Source organism: Lagopus muta, chromosome 2 (genome assembly GCF_023343835.1).
Source record: "Lagopus muta isolate bLagMut1 chromosome 2, bLagMut1 primary, whole genome shotgun sequence".
In the NCBI taxonomy this organism is placed as follows: domain Eukaryota; kingdom Metazoa; phylum Chordata; class Aves; order Galliformes; family Phasianidae; genus Lagopus; species Lagopus muta.
Window position 1 is genome coordinate 44046270 of NC_064434.1, and position 21186 is coordinate 44067455.

At 38.0% G+C, this 21186-nt stretch overlaps 1 protein-coding gene across 1 annotated transcript in view; it reads right to left on the reverse strand.

Moving 5' to 3' along the window:
* Positions 1-21186, reverse strand: part of WASF1 (WASP family member 1) — a 78867-nt gene that overhangs the window by 11053 nt on the left and 46628 nt on the right. Inside the window, 2 exon segments of the mRNA XM_048936383.1 lie at positions 3920-4054; positions 16231-16391. Of these exon segments, the coding sequence (XP_048792340.1) occupies positions 3920-4054; positions 16231-16363 (268 nt within the window). The 5' untranslated portion in view covers positions 16364-16391.

Sequence of the window (21186 nt, forward strand, 5' to 3'; positions counted from 1 at the left end):
TTGCATGTTACAAACACAGCATATAACTCTGGGCTGTGTACAGTTTGGCTTACAAAGCCATTCATGTAGCTTGCCAGCTGGCTGAGGAACAGCAGCAACATGCATGTGGCTTCCCACCGGGGTGAGAAAAACACAGAAACATTGCTGGTCATACGGCCATTTAGCTTTGGTCGAGTGACAAATTAGCACAGCAAGAGAGGCAAACAAATTGTACATGTGAATTCAGGTGAGGGAAGACATAGGATGCTGAAGAAAGAATTGGAAGTGATTCAGGGATTTAACTTGATGCCAATAAAATTAAATTTCTAGTTGCCTAACATCTAATTAGCACCGTAGTCTTTGTATGGCCTGTGATCTTAAATTTCATATACCTACATTTCTCAAAAAGTCAGTGCGTTACACCACTTGTGTTTACTGCCATGTACAAAAAAACCAACAAAAAACAGCATCTAGGTGGCCTTAAAAGTTGAGATCCTCACGCTTTAGTTAAACACTTACCAGATTTCTCATTCTGACCACTCACCGCAGATCTAATACTTGCTAAGCAGAGAGACCACCTCTCCAGAACAGACCGTGCTCACTTTTGGGTTTACCCCCAAGATGAGCAATGCCAATATTCTCTAATATTCTTAAAAACAGCAGCAGATTAAGTCATCTTTGGATAGGGAGTTTGTGTAACTTAACTATTACAAATAAATAAAGAGAAGACAAATACTATAGCAATCATTTTAAGAGGACTCAGAAGTTGCTTTAAATGCAGCACACAGCACTAGGAAGCCCAGGGCAGCACGTGAGAGAACACAATCAGCCAGCTGCATCAAGCAATGAATCTGCTGGTGGGTCTCAACAAAACCCTTACATTATTTAACAAATGACATTCTGTCCAGATCCCTCTTTATATACAAAAAAACACCCACAAATTATGCAAAATCATGGCTTTGACACTGAGCTATTGAGCTTTGGACACACTAATTTAAAATTGATTTACTTACAAAATAACACACAAAATGAATTGAGGACTAAGAACTGGAAGAAAAAAAGGAAGAAAAAGAAAGCAGCTGGAACTCAGCCATCAGAGGGACACGTGCTCAAATCCAACACTAAGTTACAAAGCAAAGTTCCTAGGAAAGGGAGCAACTGTGCAATGTTATTTAACAGTCCTTTTCTTTATTTGACTTTGGTCAAAATTATGAATCAATTTACAGCACTATTATTCTTCACGTTAAAACATTACACGAATGTAACGTCTTGGATGAATTTCATGTGTTCTGTGTATAGAAATATGAGTTTAGAACAATTCACCAAATTCCTCTTCAGGAGGCTGGACATCCTAAGTGAGCTGCCTCCTTAAATGGGATTTACTGTATCCTTTGCTCTGAATCTCACAGTGGGCTGACTACATTGATCTGGAAGTTAACCTAGTCTCCAATTTCTGTATGTCCATACAGACCACACTTATTTCACTGCTTTTCTGTGACAGGGTTGCGTGCAAAGAGTCAGTTTCTTCAGGATACAATTCTAATCTTACTTTCATTTGATTTTATTCTTTACAGAGATATTAAATTAACTGAAAACAATGAGAAAACACACAGACTATTTAAACACGCAGAGCTTTTTTCCTATCAGAAAAATGTGTATCTTCTCTATCAGAAACACCTGTCAAGTATCTGCACCTTTTTCAGTGAATCTGACTTGGGCTGGTCTTGTTCATGCTGCTTAGCTTTAAATGAATCTTTTTATTTTCCTCTTGTGTAATAGCACTGGGCCCAAAGGAACCCATTACATCTTTTATTACTGCCTGCTGGCAAAGAACTATCAAATGAGACTCATTTTGTAAGTATAGCCCATTTTGCACATGCTGTTAGCTGAACAGAAATACTGAAAATTGCTTAATTCTTGCATAGAGAGTAAGGAAAATGCGAGATAAATTCAAATGCCTTCCCCAAATCTTTAAGCATTACCTTTCTCCAGTTATTTCAGCACAGGCCAGGGCTAACACAAGATCATTTGTGATAAACTTGTAAATTTCAAGCTCAAAAGAGGACACTGAAAGTGAAAAGGTATCCTGATCCATGTTTTTTGAGAAAATACACTGTTTTCTACTCATCTTCTTTACTCTCATCTGTTCCTCATCCAGGGCAGACATTTGCGAATAAGGGAGACTAGATATGGCTCAAGGACTTCTTAGGTTAATAAAAGCAGTCATTTAATAGCTCCTGACACTGAGGATTGCATGTGTTCTTCTGATGCATGAGCTGTCACTCCTCTCTTATAGAGTAAGAGACAAATCCAGGATATCAGATTCAAGTCACATTTATTCACACTGGACTGGATCAAGTAGACTTCTCTGCAGCCCTGTTTTCTTTAATTGCAACGTCTGTCTCTTTTCTTATATATACACTTTAATAAATACATCCTACAATATATGCAGTACTGTGAAAAGTTATTACCAGTACATCAGGGATATATTGTCTTTAAAAATATCTCTGGCGATTCTCTAGCATCAAATAGGTATGAATATTTAGTAATGAAACCTACAACCAAACTTGTCAAAGGCCACTTACTGGAAAGTACAAATTTCCATCTTGCTGTCCTGTGACATCCTTAAGACACTTTAACTGTATGATCTCCAAATTTTCGAGGAATGTGAATGGTTGCCATACCAGACCAGTTACATCAATGTAAATCCTACTCTGATTATAACAGAAACTAGGTTGCCCAGGGTAAACGTGGAAGTGAAATTAACAATCTGGTGTGTTATAGCCATTAAAAGATTACAATTGCTGACAATCTATTACTGTACATAAAAAGGATTTTTGCCATTATCCAATCATAGTAAATATGGCATTTTATTGGAAAAACAAGTATGTATGATTAATGCTCAGCTGTCAAGAGACTTGGAAAATCCCCTTTATGTAAGAATTCCCCTAGGCAAGTCATGGTTTTGTGGAAAATCTGCTACTAGCTGTTAACAGCTGTCTTTTGAAAGCTGCTCTAAAATAACTGTCACGCAAGGTACAGTATCTAAATTTCCTTAATTTGATTTTTGTTAATACTGAAATTTCAACATAGGTAAAAGAACACAGCCAAAGACCACGTTACTGGTTTGACACTTCATTTTTCCTGAATTACACACCACTATCATACCTAAACATTCAGAACTGAAACATCTTTCTACACTTTATAACTGGATCTCACAATCCATCTGAAGTTATTTTTCATGACCAGATGTTGCTCTATTTTCCACATCTTAACCACATAGTCTAGAATACCCTTAAAACTGGGGTTACAGGATCTTCCATTATTTCACCTGTAATAAAAGATATCCAGGAAGGCAAAAAAGTTTCATATTTGCATATTAGCTAATCAATGTTCTCATGGTCATCACAAAGCTCACATACTATTTAAATCCAATAAAATTTCTATTTTGTAAGCACAAGCCACATCCTCTTGAGTGTCACGAGTAACTTGTGTCAGGAGTAACTTGTCTTCTCAGAGCCACCAATCTCTACACTACTTAAAGCAATTTAGGAAGAATTCAAGGGAATAATTCATCCATTGTAAATGGAGCTATAGGAGTATAACTTCATACACAATCTAAGATGCTAGCAAGTTCAATGCAAAAACCCTACCTGAACAAACAGTTACATACCATGGCAATCATTAGGAAGGTTAAAATATAAAATGAAGCTGTACTCCCAGGAATTCCCATGTTACAAAGTAATACTATTAATATGAATCACAATAGTATTAAAGTTTCAAATGATCCTCACTGTCATATTTTGCTCTGTTCTTATAAATGTAATTTAAACTATTATTATTTCCATTTTATGGAATGAATGTTATGAAATAATCACCATCCATATTGGTGATGTTTGAGTGACAAAATAAGAAGCCTTTAACACAGGTCTTAACTTACATTCCTCTTCCTTTGGATCAAGTTGTGTAACACTGACAGATAAGCGATCTACACGTTCTTGTAAGGAGTTGACTCTAAATGAGAAACTGTGTGCTTCATTGAAAAGTTCACCAAATATATCTTCAGCATATTTACCTAAAACAGGAAAGGAAAGCATAGATAAGCAAGAAGATAAGCAAGTATACCCAACAAAATGAGCCTGCCTTTAGAAAGATTTCTAATAATTACCGAATAAGTAAATTTAAGGTGCATGATTATCAGTTGCAACAGTCTATACTCACTAAGCTAGTTCAGAATGCTTCAAAAACGTAAATAAAAGTTAAATAGTAATTTTTAATTTATTTATGATAAATGAAATTATTTAATACATTACAGTATTAAAGAGACATTCAGCTGGTTTAAACTGACTGAACTGTGCAGATATCCAAGGAACTAGACCAATTAGTTTCTTGGATTTGTATAAAAGGAAGATTTACAGCATCTAAAGCTGCTTCTGTATAAGCATTAACTGAACTTTCCATGTGAAATCAATCTCAACACTTCTTAAAGCACATCTCCCTCTCCTGCGGTTCAAAAGACCTTTCAAAAATGAAACATCAGATGTCTACAACTAAGTTTATTAGAAACAATGTATTAAAAGATGCACATTAAAATAATATATTATACTTTGGCAGGTCAAAATTCTAGTAACTGATTACTTTACACTGAAGTAAAGAAGAAGAATTTCTTTCATTCAGTTCAACGGACATCACACATTTAGTCCAGCAGACAAGGAGATCCAAGTCTGAGAAAAGGCTCAGTAATTATTTCTCTTGTACAGATGGAGTGCCTCATAGAGTGCTTCTAATGCTCCCTGGTTTGAGGAAAATATTTTTATGAAATCTTTGCCTTCACTGCACAATAGGTCTAGACGAATAAATAAAAATGAATACACAAAGACATAAGGAGGAAAAGTTAAATTGCCACAGGTGGTGTGTCAACTATATAAGGATACCACATGGATGGCACGTGGTCAGCATGAGGCTAGTGCATATCATTTATTAATACTTAAGTAATAGGAGAAAAAAAGCACAACTATAAATACAACAGATTATAAAAGGGGGATTTATAATTTACATGAAAATTAACCCAAGGAGCAACTATCAAGCTACTAGCAAATATTCCTTCAAACATATGAAGAACAAGAAAGCCTGAAAAGGAATCTGTAGAGTCAGCTGATAACAAAGATATAAGAGGAACACTCAGAGAAGACAAGATCACTGCAAGCAAGCTGAATTAACACCTTCCAGTAGTGTGGCAATGAACTAGAGACATCCTCACACCAAAACTCTTCTCTGTGGGAGACCTGTCAAAGTAACTGAAGTGACTATATACAAATCAACAAAATAAATTAACAAAACAAAGAGTACAGAATCAGTAACAATTTGTAAAATCTCCATAATACACACTGGAAGGTGGCAAGCACGATACTAAGTTTCAAATTTTTGTCATTGAGTATATTTTGAGAACTTCAGGCCTGTAAGCCTGACATTCAGGCAAATTAGTACAAATTATTATAAAAACTGAATTGTAGCCACCTGGATGACTTGTTAGAGAAGAGTCAACACGGCTTTTATAAAGGGAAACCTCATCAGGTTCATAAGCATGAGGATGGAGTGCAATGACCTAGATTAGTTCCAAGAGTTAGAAAGTCCCTAAGCAAAGCTTTTCAAAAAACTGAGCCAGAATGTAAAAAGTAGAGCCACAGCAAGGATAAGTAATCCCTGAAATGGTATAGAACAGAGGGTGGGAATAAACTGGTCTTCACAGGTAAGAAAGGGGAGGTTTCATTGCCTTCTGTACTGGGATCTATGCTATTTTAGATATTCATAAATGACCTGAATCAGGAGAGACCAAAGCTTTCCAACAGCACTAACTTATGGAAAAGAAACACACCGATCATCAGCAAATGCATAGAAACCCCAGCTAGTTGAAGAGGTTTTCAAACTGGAAGCAGTTGAAGGCTAAGAGAATATTAGAAAATGGGGAACGTGACCAGTGAGGATAAGGAAAAGGCTGAAGTTCTCAATGCCTTCTTTACATCTGCCTTTAAAACTCTGACCAATTATCCTTGGGGTACTCTACCCCCTCACCTGGAAGTCTGGGATGGGAAGCAGAATAAACCACCCTCGATTCAGGTGGAAAAAATTAAGAGACCTACTACTACTCTACCTGGACTGTCACAAGTCCAAAGATTCAGATGCAATCCACCTAAGAGAGTTGAGGGAACAGTCAGAGGTCATTGCCAAGCCACCTTCCACCATCTATTTGCATTCCTGATCAACCAGAGAGGTCCCAAAGGATTGGAGGCCTGCCAATGTGACTCCCATCTAGAAGGGTTGTAAGAAGGATCCAGGGAACTACAGGTGCATCAGTCTGATCTCTGTGCCAGAAAAGGTTATGGAGCAGATCACCCTGAGTGATATCACGTAGCATGTGTGGGTCAACTAGAGGATCAGGCCCGGTCAGCATGGGTTCACGAAAGTCAGGTCCTGCTTTTTATCAATATGATCTTCTTCTAGAAGAAGACCTACCTGGAGGATGAGGGAAAAGCTATTGACATAGTCCATCTAGATTTCAGCAAAGCTTTTGACACTGCCTTCAACAGATTCTTCTAGAGAAGCTGGCAGCCCACAACCTGGGCAGGTACACTCTGCTGGGTACAGGACTGGATTGAGGGCTGGTGGTGAATGGAGTAAAACACAGCTGATGACTGGTCAGGAATGGTGCCCCCAATGGGGTCGGTACTGGGGCCTGTCCTGTTCAGTATTTTTGTTGATGACCTGGATGAGGGCACTGAGTGCACTCTCACTAAGTTTGCAGATGACACCAAGTTGGCTGGAAGTCTGCCAGGGGGTAGGAAGGTCCTTCAGAGGGATCTGGACTGGCTGGATCACTGGGGGCTGAGGCCAGTGGGATGAAGTTCTGGACCAAGTGCCAGGTCCTGCACTTTGGCCACGATAATCCCAAGCAACACTATGGGCTTAGGGTAGAATGACTGGGAGACTGTGCAGAAGAAATGGATCTGGTGGTGGTAGTCAACACTCAGATGAACATGAGCCAGCAGCGTGCCCAAGTAGCTAAGAAGGCCAATGGTATACTGGCTTGTATCAGAAATAGCATTGCCAACAGGAGTAGGGAAGTGATCATCTCTCTGTACTCTCAGCACTGGTGAGGCCACATCTCGAGCACTGTGTTCAGTTTTGGGCCCCTCACTGCAAGGAAGACATTGAGGCCCTGGAGCATGCTCAGAGAAGGACAACAAAGCAGTGAGAGTTCTGCAGAACTCTGCAGAACTTGTATGAAGAGCAGCTGAGGGAAATAGGATTGTTTAGTCTGGAGAAGAGGAGGCTCAGGAGACTTTATAGCCCAAGTTCCCCATCTCCCCTGTCGGGGATATTAAGATTTGATGTTAGGAAAAATTTCTTCTCCAATTTCTTGTTACGGCAGTCAGGCGCCGTAACAAGCTGCCTGGGAGATGGTTGAGTCACCATCCCTGGAGGTGTTCAAGAAACTTTCAGATGATGTACTGAGGGACATGGTTTAGTGGGGAAATATTGGTGGTAGGTGGATGGTTGGACTGGATGATCTCGGAGGTCTTTTCCAACTTTGGTAATTCTATGAAAAAAGTATCACACGTTCTTATCTTGTTCTTATAATTCTTGAGGCATCTGTTACTAGACACAGTAAGAAGAGATCAAAGGCACAGCCATTCTGGGAACCATATTTCTTGAAGTTCTACACCACATTAAAAGAAATGGAAAGTTAACAATAAAGTCTGTTTAGCTAGCAACTCGCTTAACACAAGACTTTCTTATATACATCTTGAAACTCTGAAAAGCTTATGCTCTTTAACCTGTATCTAAAGCAAGAGAAATTACTTAACAATGAGCAAGAATACTAAATTTTTTAATATAAATTTACTATAAGCAGGTTTAATCTATTCTTGATAATATATTCAGATATACCCAATTATTCAATTTAATTAGACAACTCATGTAATATTCAGAGACATACACATTAATATCAAGTATTAAATTTCATGTATGAAATAAAAAGTAAATTGCAAGCTCTAAAACTCATTGACTTACTTTTTACAGATGTATTTTAAGGCTAGTTTATCTGTATCATTTCATCAGGCCTACAATTCATCTCTCATTAATGAGCTCCAATTCCAAATAATATGTCTCAAAATCTTTTTATAATGTTGCACACAAATATAAACATACTGCACAGGATAATTGCCTATGCTTATGAACATTAATCCTCAAATGGAAAATACATTAAAAGCAACCTGTCACATTTGAAGTGGTATGCAACCATAATGTCTCTACCTACAATCCTGTTGCCAATTTATTATTTTTTTTTAAACCTTGAAGCATATGGAACTAAACGTTCTAAGCAAAACAATGTTTGCTTCCAGAGAAATGTATAATTTCCTTTTGAAAGAGTACTACGTATAATACATATATAACACTTTTAATACAGTATTTCTTCTACTGTTCTTTTTTGTGTACTCCATTTGAATGTATCTTCAATTTCAAATGGTTTACAAAAGATACGATTACAAGTCATAACAATGACAAAACATGACAAAAACCCACAAAAAAAAAAAAATACAAAAAACCCCCCACTGTTTCAAACCCAACAGTAGGATATCCAGTATTTAACAACAACAAAAAAAGTTGCTCAAATTTCACTTAACTTATAGATGACAGGTTAGAATAACAGGAAATCAAAACTAATTCAATTTCATAAAATTAGTACTACCAAAGTATTGTTAACAGAGAGAACACTTACACCATTATGGGACTGTTTGCTCAAAAGCACTACTCATGTTTCATGCAGTACAATAAAGAGAATGACAGATGACTATGACAATTAAAATAATAATGCCTTGGGGTCTTGGTCACAGCTGGATACATAATACCAGATTAAAAAAAAAACAGTGATTTGTTTGGCTATTAAAATTACAACAGATTTCTGTAAATAAATTATTTCAGCATCTGTGAAAAGCTTATTTTTATTGTATTTGTAAAACTTAGTTTATTGATCAGAAGTACGCTTAGATTTGTGATTTTGAAAAGGCAAGTCACATTGCCACAAATGCTACTTACTGTTGTTCTCAGTCTATCACTTTGCCATTCATTAAGACAGCACACTTAAATAAGAGGATATACTACAATTAATCTTTAATTTGGGAATGTATTATAACACCTTAATTTTTTTGCAACTTCTCTTGTAACAATTGGCTCAGTAATAACCTGCAGTAAGAAAGCAACACCAGAATGCAGCTTCCTCTGGTGTCAGTGTCCATTTTTGTGACAGAGAAATAAAATGTCCTGGAAGCGACACATAGTCCTTCTGCTCTCCAAGAAGGTGCACATGTTTTGATCACCTTTTTTGGACAATTCTTTTCCTGACATTTAGAACAGACTTACAAGCTGAAAATCACATACTAGTGAGTAGCTACTAACTGTAATAGAATAAAAATAACAATACTGCCTTCCTCAATCTTTTAAATTAAACCTACCAAAACATGCATCATCAACTCCTATTCATCACTATGGCAGTAAGTATACAATGGATTATAAAATCTGAAAAGGCTATGGACCAGTTTTACAGTTCTCATCTTTCACCATTTTTCTCCTAGTTTTCCCCTATAATTGCTTAAACCTTTGTCCAGAACTGGCTTTTCTGCACAAATGAATAATCTCTACAAAGCCAGTACAGTAGCAAGAAGGGATACCATGGTATAAAAAACACTGGTTTTGTCTGGTTCTTAAGACTGGAGGATGTATCAGATGAACTGAAATCAACTAGAGTCTCCACATAATGTTTTGAAACATAATTCAAGTTAATTAAAGACCTCTATTTGCTTGGATTAGTTTAAGTAATAGATGGTGTTATACAAATTCCTATGGAACCACCTAAGTACACTGTTGTATCAGGGTATAAATTAGTAGTCTCACTCAAAATTCCAGTCCTTAAATTCACCTGAATTAGTGCATACTTTGTGGTGTCCATTAGTAAAGTTTATGGAAAGGGTGTTTTAATTAATCATTTTACAACACTAGATCAGTTACCTTCAGATGGAGTTACAGGCTGTCAGAAAAGAGAGAGACTTGAATCCTTATGCAGGGGTTGTGGAAGAAGCCACTTCTTTTCTTCAGAAATGCAAAAGGATAGTAAAGACATCCTAGGCCCTTCAACTGCACCTAAACCTGAAACAGCATCCCTCAGATGCATTACGAGACAAGCAGCCTTCAGGAACCATGGTCTAACTTTTAAGTAGATATCTGAATAAATAAATAAATCGTGCACTTTAAGTGCTCAATACCATAACACATCACTATAATTGCAAATACAAGAAGATTACTAGTAAACCCCAAGCCAATTGTTTGATTTTTGAAAAGGATGTAGAAATTCATAAAATATCGGAAAGAATAAGCTCAGAATTCAGTCTGTTACCCACTTACATGCTATCATCCCTTGATTTCTTTTCTTTCAATTCCATTCTCACAGTAAGCAATGTTTTTGTCTAGTGAGTTTTGTAACAAGAGAAGCACAGAACAAGAACAGAAGTAAAAACCCATGTCCTACTTCTCTATCCGTTCCCAATATTTCACACTATGCAGAATTGTATCACTAGGTACTGAACAGTTCCTTCTCACACAATTTAGTATAGAAAATACTCTTTCAGGATAATTAATTACTACATAAGCCATAGCATTTATAATCAGGGTCCCTTTATGTAGCAGAAGAAGAAAGTTTTCTCTCTATTAATGTATTTTTTCTTCCTCCATTAATTCTGACACATAATGTAATATATTCATTGGCTGTTAATTCAACTTCAGATCTTCACTCCATTAATTTCCTTTAATTAAACGTTTTAGCAAAAAGCAAGGAGTATTCGAGTTTTCTTGGCTTGCCTCTCATCAGGATCATTTCAATCTCAGCTCAGTGGCTAGAAGTCACAGAATCATAGAATGGTTTGAGTCGGAAGGGACCTCCAAAGATCCTCTAGATCCATCTCCCCTGCCACAGGCAGGGTTGCAACCACTAAATCATGCACTAGGACCAGGGCCTCATCCAACCTTGCCTAGGAGACGGCATGGAAGTTAATAGACTGAACTGCCTTCCTAGCTTGGAGGTTAGATTGTTAGTAGCTCCTTGAAAACTTCAGTGGCTGTGGATGAGCACGGTCTGGAAAACCACATACTACATATATTTCATCTCTGCTAATTAGGAATCTATCATTATGAAGATGTAAAAGCAGTCCACAAGGACTTACTGTAAGGACTGTAATGGGACAGTCTGATTATGAAGAGACAATCAGGTTCCTGTAGCCAGCAAATCTGGACCAAGAATAATATCTTACAGGCATTTATCAGACAACCAGGGTATCAAAAGTACCAAACACAAGCAAAGGCCAATTTTGGAGCAGATCAGAGTCTGAGCAGAGAAAGAAATGGGGGAGAAAGAACATGTTCAAATTAAGCATTTTACTCCAAGAAATTTATGAAAAGGGGCAAGAAAAAGAAATAACTGATTAGGACAACATGGTAAAACTCGGAAGCAATAAAAAGAAAAGAAAGGAAGAGGGGAAAGGCTACTGAAGTACAACATTAATTGAAAACCGTTTTCACTAACATAAAGTGCACTCCAACTTAGCAAACAGTGTTAAGCAGCATCCTCTTTCTTTATACACGTGTAGAAGATTAAAAGGTAACTGACAGCTTGCTATGACTGAATAGAAGCTCCAGTCCGAATGCTTGCAATATAAATATCCATAATGTGAACACATAAAATACTCAAAACGAGAAACACTTCACTCCCCAGATGGGAGTGTCAGACTGGGAACACACTATCAGTTATGTCCCTTAAGTGATATAGACATTTTGTCTGCAGAGAACAGCTGTATAAAAGGAAAAACAAGATTGGCTGGTAGTTGCAAATCGAACAAGAAAGTTGCATCCACACAAGAGAACTATTTACCCATCTTCTAACAACAGCACAGCTGCACAGCGATATCAGTTATGCTTCACACATGATAGGCTGACATACATCAACACAGGCAGTACTGGAGTCCTAACACATCTGCAATATTGCTAAAAAAGTAGGTAAGCATTTATCTAAAACAGATATGATCAGAAAGCAAGAAATACAGGAAGGAACAGATAGGAAACAGACAGCTACTGCTGCTGTCCAGAGAGTTTCTGTTGCCACAGCACTCAGAAAAGCTGTCAGAAGACAGATCTTTTTATGAAGTTAGAGAAAGCTGGGAACAGACAGGAGAAAAAAAAATTACCTGCTGGCAATCGTGACTATAGGATCAAGGCAGACTGATGTGTTTTTATGCTCCAGGGAGAAAGGCAGGGCTTATCACTCAAAGAAGATACAATTATTTATGTTCTTTCATTTCTACTTTTTTTTTTTTTTAAGGTCAAAAGTTTTCTCAACTTGAACAATTAAAAGCAATACAACTAACAAACTATGAAAGGATTAAGAATTTGTACAGAGATGCGCAGCAGCTGGCACATACTGATGTAAAGCTCTTTTAATTTTATATTAAAACAAAAAACAACCTCACAGAACTCCAGTCATTTTACAGGAATTGTTTTTGCAGGCATGCTCTACTCGCAAATAGCATCCAAAACTATGGAATGGTTGAGGTTGAAAGGGACCTCTGAATGTCAGCTGAACCCACACACTGCTCAAAATAGAATAACAGAATCCTTAGAGTTAGAAAGGACCTCTGAATGAGGGCACCATAGCTAGATCAGGTTGCCCAGGGCCTGATCCAGCCTCAACTTGAAAGTATCCAGTGATGGGGCCTCAACCACATCTCCAGGTAATCTGTTCCAGTGCCTCACCACCCTCACCATAAAATATTTTTTCCATTTATTCAACCTAAATCCAACCCCTTTGAGCTTGAAGCCATTTCCCCTTGTTCTGTCACCACAGACCCTGCTAAAGATTCTGTCCCCCTTCTTTCCTGTAGCTCCCCTTTAGATCCTGAAAGGCCACTATCAGGTAACCTTGCAGCCTTCTCTTCTCCATGCTGAACAGCCATAGCTCTCTCAGCCTGCCCTCGTAGTAGAGGCATTCAATTCCATGAATCATTTGTGTGGCCCTCCTCTGGATGCACTCCAACATGTCTATGTCTCTCCTGTACTGAGAACTCCACATCTGGATGCAGAACTCCAAATGAGGCCTCACCGGCACTAAGGAGAAAAGTAGGTCTAATGAGATCCACCTGCTGGATTAATTCAGTTGAGTTATTGTGAACATCTCTAGGAATGGAGACTAAACTGCATAAATGACGAAATTATACACTTGGCTTTTCTAAATACTGTTTTTCTATATCATATAAGCACTGAAATCTCTGATTTCATCATAGCGCTATTTGTCCAAATCATATCAGAAGAAAGGTTAATAATGCTTTGTTCTGAGAGTCTAATGGCAGAAGATTAATCCTGTTTGAAAGTCAGTAACAGAAAAATCTTAGAGGCAGAAATGAAAAACTGCCAATCAGATTAAAGAACATTCATTTCAATTTGCAAAACTTTACTGTGAAAAGCAAAAGCAGCTTTAGTTTAAAGAAGATGAGGCTCTACAGAACACAGCGTTTCAGCTCTCAGAGAGAAATCTAGCTTTGTCAACAAGAGAAAACAAGATGGAAAGGACTGCAGAGAAGCAAAGCCAAGGCATTGCTGCAAAACTATTCTGGCTGGCTACGACTCAGATGGCTACTAGAATTTACCCGCATGTCAGCAGGCCTCCTTGAATACCACTAACAGTGAAAAACAAAGTACAGACTGGTTATTTGGATTAAAGCAAGTAAGAGACAATGTTCCTAAGCCAGAAGGACTCTCAAATCTTTTTGAATCCATAGTACTACTAGCCCAAACAGTCAGAAAAACTAAAAGAATTCTGGATTTTCAGAACATATTTTCAGAAGTACTCATACCTTTATAACATGACATCTGTTTTTGTAGAGCAATTCTTAATGTGGCTGAGAAATAACGTTAATTCTGCCGAACGATTTCTATTTAACTGTAGAGTTAAAATGTTTTTATTGAAGACACACACAATATAAAACAAAAACTTACACTTTGAAAAACTGAATCAGTTGATTGTATTAAACTGCAAAAAGGAACATTAATAATTCAATAATTCAGTCAGTATACATACTGGCCATAAAAAAAAAACTATAAGCACATGATGCTATTTCAAAAGAAGAACAAGAAGCTGAATTACAGCTCATGCTCATCAGTTGTATATATTAAAAAAAAAAAATAATCAGAATGACCTGCACTGGTCTTGCTTCTGTAAACTAGTACCTTTTCCCTCCTCTTTTGCATTTCTTGCTATCTCCAGCATTCCATGTATTTCTGACCACTGCTGAGCCACAAGGTCATAAAAGGAACCCCTCCTAGGTGTGAACAGCTAATTTAGGGCTCACCACTACGTATGCACACTTCATGTAGACACACGCTCCTCTTAGAAAAAAGAAGTTTACATAATTACTGTTACATTCCCTTGAAAGTGCTATCCTTAACAATGCAATACATGTGGATTTAATTTTATCCCTCAAGTTCATTCTGCTGCAGTACTGCTTCTTATGAAGAGCAGCTGAGAACACTGGGTTTGTTAAGCTTGAAGGAAATGAGGTTGTGTCGTGGTTTCATTGCTCTCTACAACTTCTTGAGGATGGAAAGTGGACAAGGAAGTGCTCATCTTTTCTCTCTTGTATCTAGTGACAGGACACTTGGAAATGGCACAAAGCTATGTCATGAGTGGTTCATTCTGGACACCAAAAATGTAGTTAAACGCTAGAACAGGCTTCTTAGAGAAGTGTTTTATGTTTTATGCCCAGTACCTACCTTTAGGTACTGTTTAACAGGTATTCAGATACCGCTCTTAATATACTGCAATTTTCAGGTCAGCCCCAAAGCACTCTTACAGCTGGACTCAATGATCTGTGTAGGTCCCTTACAACTGAAACTGTTCTTTCCATCCCACCTTCTTTCTGAATAGTTGTAAAAACAGTGTCAGGCATGACCTTTGTAAAAATCAAGAAACCACAGCAAATGCAGTCAAACTTCAAAAACCTAAGCACTGACACCACTTCTGTTGAGTTGGAAGTTGGTGTTCTTTAAAACTGAAAAGCTGAAAACCAAAAGACTGGCTGTTTAAGACCATGCATGGTGAACATCTACTGAATCCCAATCTGATATGTTCTTGGTTCACTGAAAGGAATTTAAACAGCTGTTTTTTTCTTTGCTGTTGTAGCAGCTGCATTAATAATGTTCATATGTATGTGCTGGAAGCATTCCTGTCTCAATTACATAATTCAGTGTCCTCAGTGAGTGTCCTATTAGGCTGAAGAGACTAACAGCTTTGAAAGGCTGCCAAAGCACAGCACTCTACAGTATACCCTCAAACCAATAACTAAATCAATCTAATTAACAAATTAGGCTACATCACCTATGGTCCTAAGATATTGATGGAGCTGAAAGGCTTTTCACATTATGGATGTATATGCATGCACATTTTAATATTTAATGTGTTGGTAGGCTGGAAAATACTAGTGTCCTACTGATTAAAAAACAACTGCAGTACTGGAAATTCAAAACACTACTATGCTGGTACACCTAACATGTTTTTAAAGTTGCTGTAACTTTAAGAAAACAAAACAAAACCAAAAACCAGCCTTTGCAGAAAAACTCCCTCAGACTTGCAGGGCTTGAGAAGAATTCAATCCTTTAAAAGATGCACTGAGGGAAAAATTGTTGACAAATAAGGAGATAAAATGTTTAGCTGCTTGATATCCTATGTAACAACTATGTTTCTGGTTTTAATTTTAATTTAATTAATTTTAAAAGACTACTACTTTTTATTTGTAATGACCACAACACAATCAATCTGACAACAAATAGCATTAAAAAAAAAAGTGGTATATTTTTTGCCATATTCCTTACTCAATAATTGTTCCAAAATTAGCAATTACTAACTTTATTAGCTACCAAATATCATATTCTGTCATGTCCACCGGTAACAGAAATATACGGCTCAACAGTTCTGAGATATGCTACTTGTAAAATTCCTTCCACAGAAGTCAGTGCTAGTTGCTAGTCAGAAAGGAGCAGATTGAAGGCTCAGCCAGAATGTTCTACCAGGAATTTGAAAAAAGAATTCATATTTCAGCCACAGAAACTGCGAACGTACAATGTATCAGCTCAGGTATACTGAGACAAGGTACTTACTTAAGCTGCTCAGTTGTCTGATTATATTTGCCAAGGAGATATTGGTGACACATTCCAATTCATTTTTGATTCCTCGGGGCAGAGCTGTGTGGCACAGATGCCTGGGGTCTATGTTTCTTTTTACCAGCGGCATTCTGAAATGTATCAGAGGATCAGCAAACCTGTAAAGAAAGAAGACAAAATATTGTAATAAATTATATTTTAAATTCAGATACTGCCCAATTTAAATTACTAACCCTCCACAGTATTAATGGAATTCATTGCTTTGTAAGTACATAAACCTTTTCTTCACCCAATGAAAGATCATTCCATTCTCTATCTTCAAAGCTTTAACAGCTTTTTAGCCAGATGCCAGTGAAATGACAGATTTTTTTTTTTTTTAAACTACTCTTCCTTTCCCTTCAGGGAAAACTAAAAAATCACAGTAAAAAAAAAATTTCTTGATGGACTACTTCCTTACTCAGGCCAAGCAAAGTCCAGTTCCACATTCCTTTTATTATGCAGTCAAAGTCAAAGTTGTTTCCTATTCCATCTGAAAGGCAAATATGCTCAGTTCATTATCCAATGTCGTATTACTAGCAGGAATCATCCTCCTTCTCTATGCACTACTTATAAATCATGCCTAAACAAAGTAACAAAAAAGAGGAGTTTTCCCTTCCACCTCTGCTGTTCCTGGCAATAAATGCAGATGAGCTAAGAATGCATCTTCAAGTACAAAAGTCTCCTTGGTAAATTTGTGGTGCAAAGCCTCCATGATTGAGAAACCCTACTCCTGCACACCTCTTCACCATGTTTAATTAATCAAAAGCCTTCACCAGATCTGCAATCACTTGCAATTTTCTGCACCTATAGCACTCACTGGAAGGGGTTTTCCAGTGGGCAAGACGCATGTGTGGTATCATCTCATCTTATTAGAGCTGGTTTTTAAGATTATATACTAAATATTTTCTTTGTGAAAAACAGATTTTTCTAAAATTGAATTTTTTTCAGTGATCTGTTGTGTACAACTCTGAATGACCAATGACAGAGGGTTTGAAAATGATGATCCTCAAGATCCCATCCAACCCAAGCCATCCTATGATTCTATGATATCTATCAAACAGGTATACTTAACATCGGCACAACTCAGCCTCCTTTAACATTGCAGAAGAGACTGCTCTTTCCGAGGACAAGTCACCCACAAGGTGCTGTATGGCCTTATGCCCTCAGTGGGATCATTTGACTCTGCTTAGAGGTTTCACCTCTGAAGCTAGGGCTTCATGTTGCACCACAAAATACATCTTCCCTACCATATATATTTAGCCATGAGAATCTTTGCTTGGTTGAAATAAAGTCATTTTTTGGTGATATGAATGAAGAAGATTAGAGCTAGTGGTGTTAAAGTTGAAATTTTGCTGACTTAGAACGCAATAGGGAATTAAGAGACTCAGAGAAGATTGTAATAGAGTGGTGAGGTGCTGGAACAGGCTGCCCAGAGAGGTTGTGGAAGCCCCTGAAGGTGTTCAAAGGCAGATTGGATGGGGCCCTGGACAGCCTGGTCTGGTATTAAATGGGGAGGTTGGTGGACCTGCAGGTGGCAGGCGGGTTGGAGATTCATGATCCTTGAGGTCCCTCTTCCAACGCAGGCCATTCTGTGACTCTGTAATAGAGTTCTTTCCTCTTGCTCACTGCTTAGATTTCTCCTTGCCACTTTTCCTACAAGCCTATTCTGTCACTGAGGGTCAAGCTTGTATCTGAGGGACCGAGGAAGGATCCTGAAGTCCACATAAGAAAGTCCCTTCCGCTTCCAGGATCTGATTAGACATAATTCACAGCATTTCAACAATGTGTCTACTTCCTCAATTTTCTTCAGAAGATAACAAATATTTCATGCTTTTGAGGGATTTTAAAAACATATACCTAAAATCTAAAAAAAAAAAAAGTGTGAATATGGTAGGGTAAATTAAACAAAAATATTTTTAAATTCCAGGAATATCCCAAATCTTTCAAGTACAAAAATACCTACATACTAAAAAGCTAGCTACTAGACAAGCTAAAAAGTGCAAATATGAATACAGCCTCTGACAGAGGCATTGAGAAGGTGCTGACAGTGAAAGTGAGACTTTATATGCCTGGTGCAATATGCGGGAGCAGCACAAGGTGAGGCAGATTGAGCAGGTCCCACCAGCTGAGCTCTGCAGTCCTCGAAGCATGCAGCCCTGAGGAGCAGTGAGCACACAAAGAACCCTGAGCTGCAGGCTCATCATCACAGTACCCTAACAGAAAATAAAAGAACTATTCTGTTGCTGGGAAAGTAATGCAGCAAGTGATACGTGAGCAATGTTCTCCAGAAGCAATTAAATATTGATGCCAAAGTTAAGCCCTTTCTTGATTACTACTTCAATGATGCTGCTGTATAAACAGCAAAGAAGGTAAGCCTTCACAGAGAGATCCAAACATGCACAGGAAAAAAAAAAAACAAAAACATTTCAGCTTCTTTTACATGTCTATTTTTACTTATCTCTTTTTATCTAATGCAGTTATGAATTACAAGAGTTAAAAAAAATAATCACTAAATAGAATAAAAGTGGTTAATGGGTAATGTTCTTTTTTTTGCATAATTTAATCAGAACAGTATCTTGTGATAATACTGCTCTCCCTTCCTTATTTTACGTCCTACATGAAAAAATGTATGTAGCATACGCATATTGTAAATATTCATATGCTGAAGTGATAAATTCTTTATAAAACTGTGCAATAACAAGAAAAAAAAGTCTTAAATCAATGGCTAGTTAGATTTCAAGTAACAGCATTTATGTAGTGCCCCTTAAGTCTCTGATTTGCCTCTAGGATAGAACATGTAACAAAAAAGCTGAGAAGATTCAATACTGGCCCAAATGTTTTCTCCAGTGGGCACAAAAAGAAGCTGGACTAGCAAAAAAATAGGCCAGAATTCCTTGGCCCTCAGAATGTACAACTCTGAACCTGAATAAAAGTCTACTTAAGACAACAGATTTTAATTATTTTCTTTTGCATTGACCTCTTCAGAATTAGCAGAGAATTCACTTGTCATCCTTTTTCCTCCCAAAGACACATACATCATTTTTCTAATATCTGACTAATGCAGCGCTGGCTGTCCTACCCAAAGATATTGCGGAACAATAAAAGGCAGCACAGGGAACATAAATCTGGTAGAAGGTACCAGTTTTAACTACAGATGAACTTGGAAAGGAAACAGATGACAGAAGAGGAAACTGACGCCTTCCAAATTATGCTTCATATTTGAAAATAACACAAAGACTGAATAAAGAATATTTCTCTGTTCCCCACAATAACAAGAAATAGGAGGCAACCAAGGAAGATACCACTCAATCATGCTTCAAATAAAGGGAAATGCATTTCATATGATGTTTAACAAATGGTGGACCCCTGGGCCACAGGAGCTGCACACAGCTGAAGTGTCTTGGTAATATGCCCATTGCTGGGCACGTGGTATTTGCAGTTTGTGGTGACCACCAGCAGGCCCTGTCAATTCTTCTCCGGGGCATTCAGTGATCCCAGCACTGGGAATCCTTGCTTATGAAACAAGGTATGGGACGGTATGGGAGAACAAACAGAGCCTTACTGCACCTAAACAATTTCCTCTCTCTTATAAAAGATACAGCTCTCATCCAGCAAGCTGAACAATTCTGAAATGCCTGTGCATATTATGCAGATTTGGAGCTGTGAAAGAGTAAAGAAAAAAAAAAAAAAAAAAAAAAAGGAACATCACTATCTAGTCTATCCTCTCATTTTAAACAAAAAACCCCACACTGCCTCCCCCTCTGCTCCCAAATCTTATGTTAACCAAGCCACTCTGGCAGCAAAGAAACTCATCCTCAGACTGTCAGCATGTTGCTCCCACTCAAGCCCACAAAACTGCCAATAGCCATGGCCAGATACAAGAGAGGATGCCTGCCTGTACAGCTGAGCATCCCTGCTGTGAGGTAGGAAGAGCTGACACCATCTGAGCCTGGAGCAGGTCTCCCCTCGCTCTGAAGGCTGGGCTGGCTGCCCTAAGAGTCCAGCTCTCCCTCCTCCTCATTCACCCATGCAGAGCTGCGAGCCAGCTCCAAAGCACTGGCACTGGTGCATACTGCAAGCACTCCGCTCCATGGAGATGTTAATAGGAAGTGCACCATCTCAGAGGGATTAGATCTCTCACAGATTCACTTCTGAAATCTCCTCCCCCTTGTTCTCTATACATCTTTTGAAGCACCCTGAATCCAGCCGGAAACCCACTCCCAGCCTGCAGACACAGTGCTGGCTGCAGCTGAGGGACCTGCTACAGGGCACCTGCCCAACACTGCTGGATCAATGCCAGTCAGTGACACTGCCATCAGAAATCATCATCTCCTCTCCAGCACTGCTTCAGGGAAACATCTCAGAAGAGCAAGATGTGTGGGAAATGGTAAACCAGAAGTAGCTTGTAGAAAACATAGCGTCAGCTGTCACAGTGACAACTCAGGTTTTCCAGCAAGCACACTGAGACCACCAAGAATGAAAGCACACCACTGAAGTGGGGAAAAGCAGCCAATTAATCTGCCCAGCAGTTTAAATGGTAATTAAACAATACTTCAATTTAACTTTCAGAAGACTAGTAAGATTTCACAATCACAGTATCTTCTTTAATGAAGGTTTACTTTTGATTGAGTTACACTCTGTCATTACTAAACTTCTTAGCAGTAATGAAAAACATTCTTGTGTAATTTTTATGCATATCAATAATGCAGCACTGAATGCCCTTGCTTTAATGGGGTTAAATTTAATTCCAACCATTTCTATAATGTATCTTTACAGCTTGGTATTACCATACCAGTAATTTCTTTAACAACATACAACAGCAGTGCTTTTCATTTCCTTGATTTAATGGATCCCATTCCAGCTGCTGGCAGAACAGATCAGTCTGAAATGTCAATTTAACACTTTTTTCCTCCT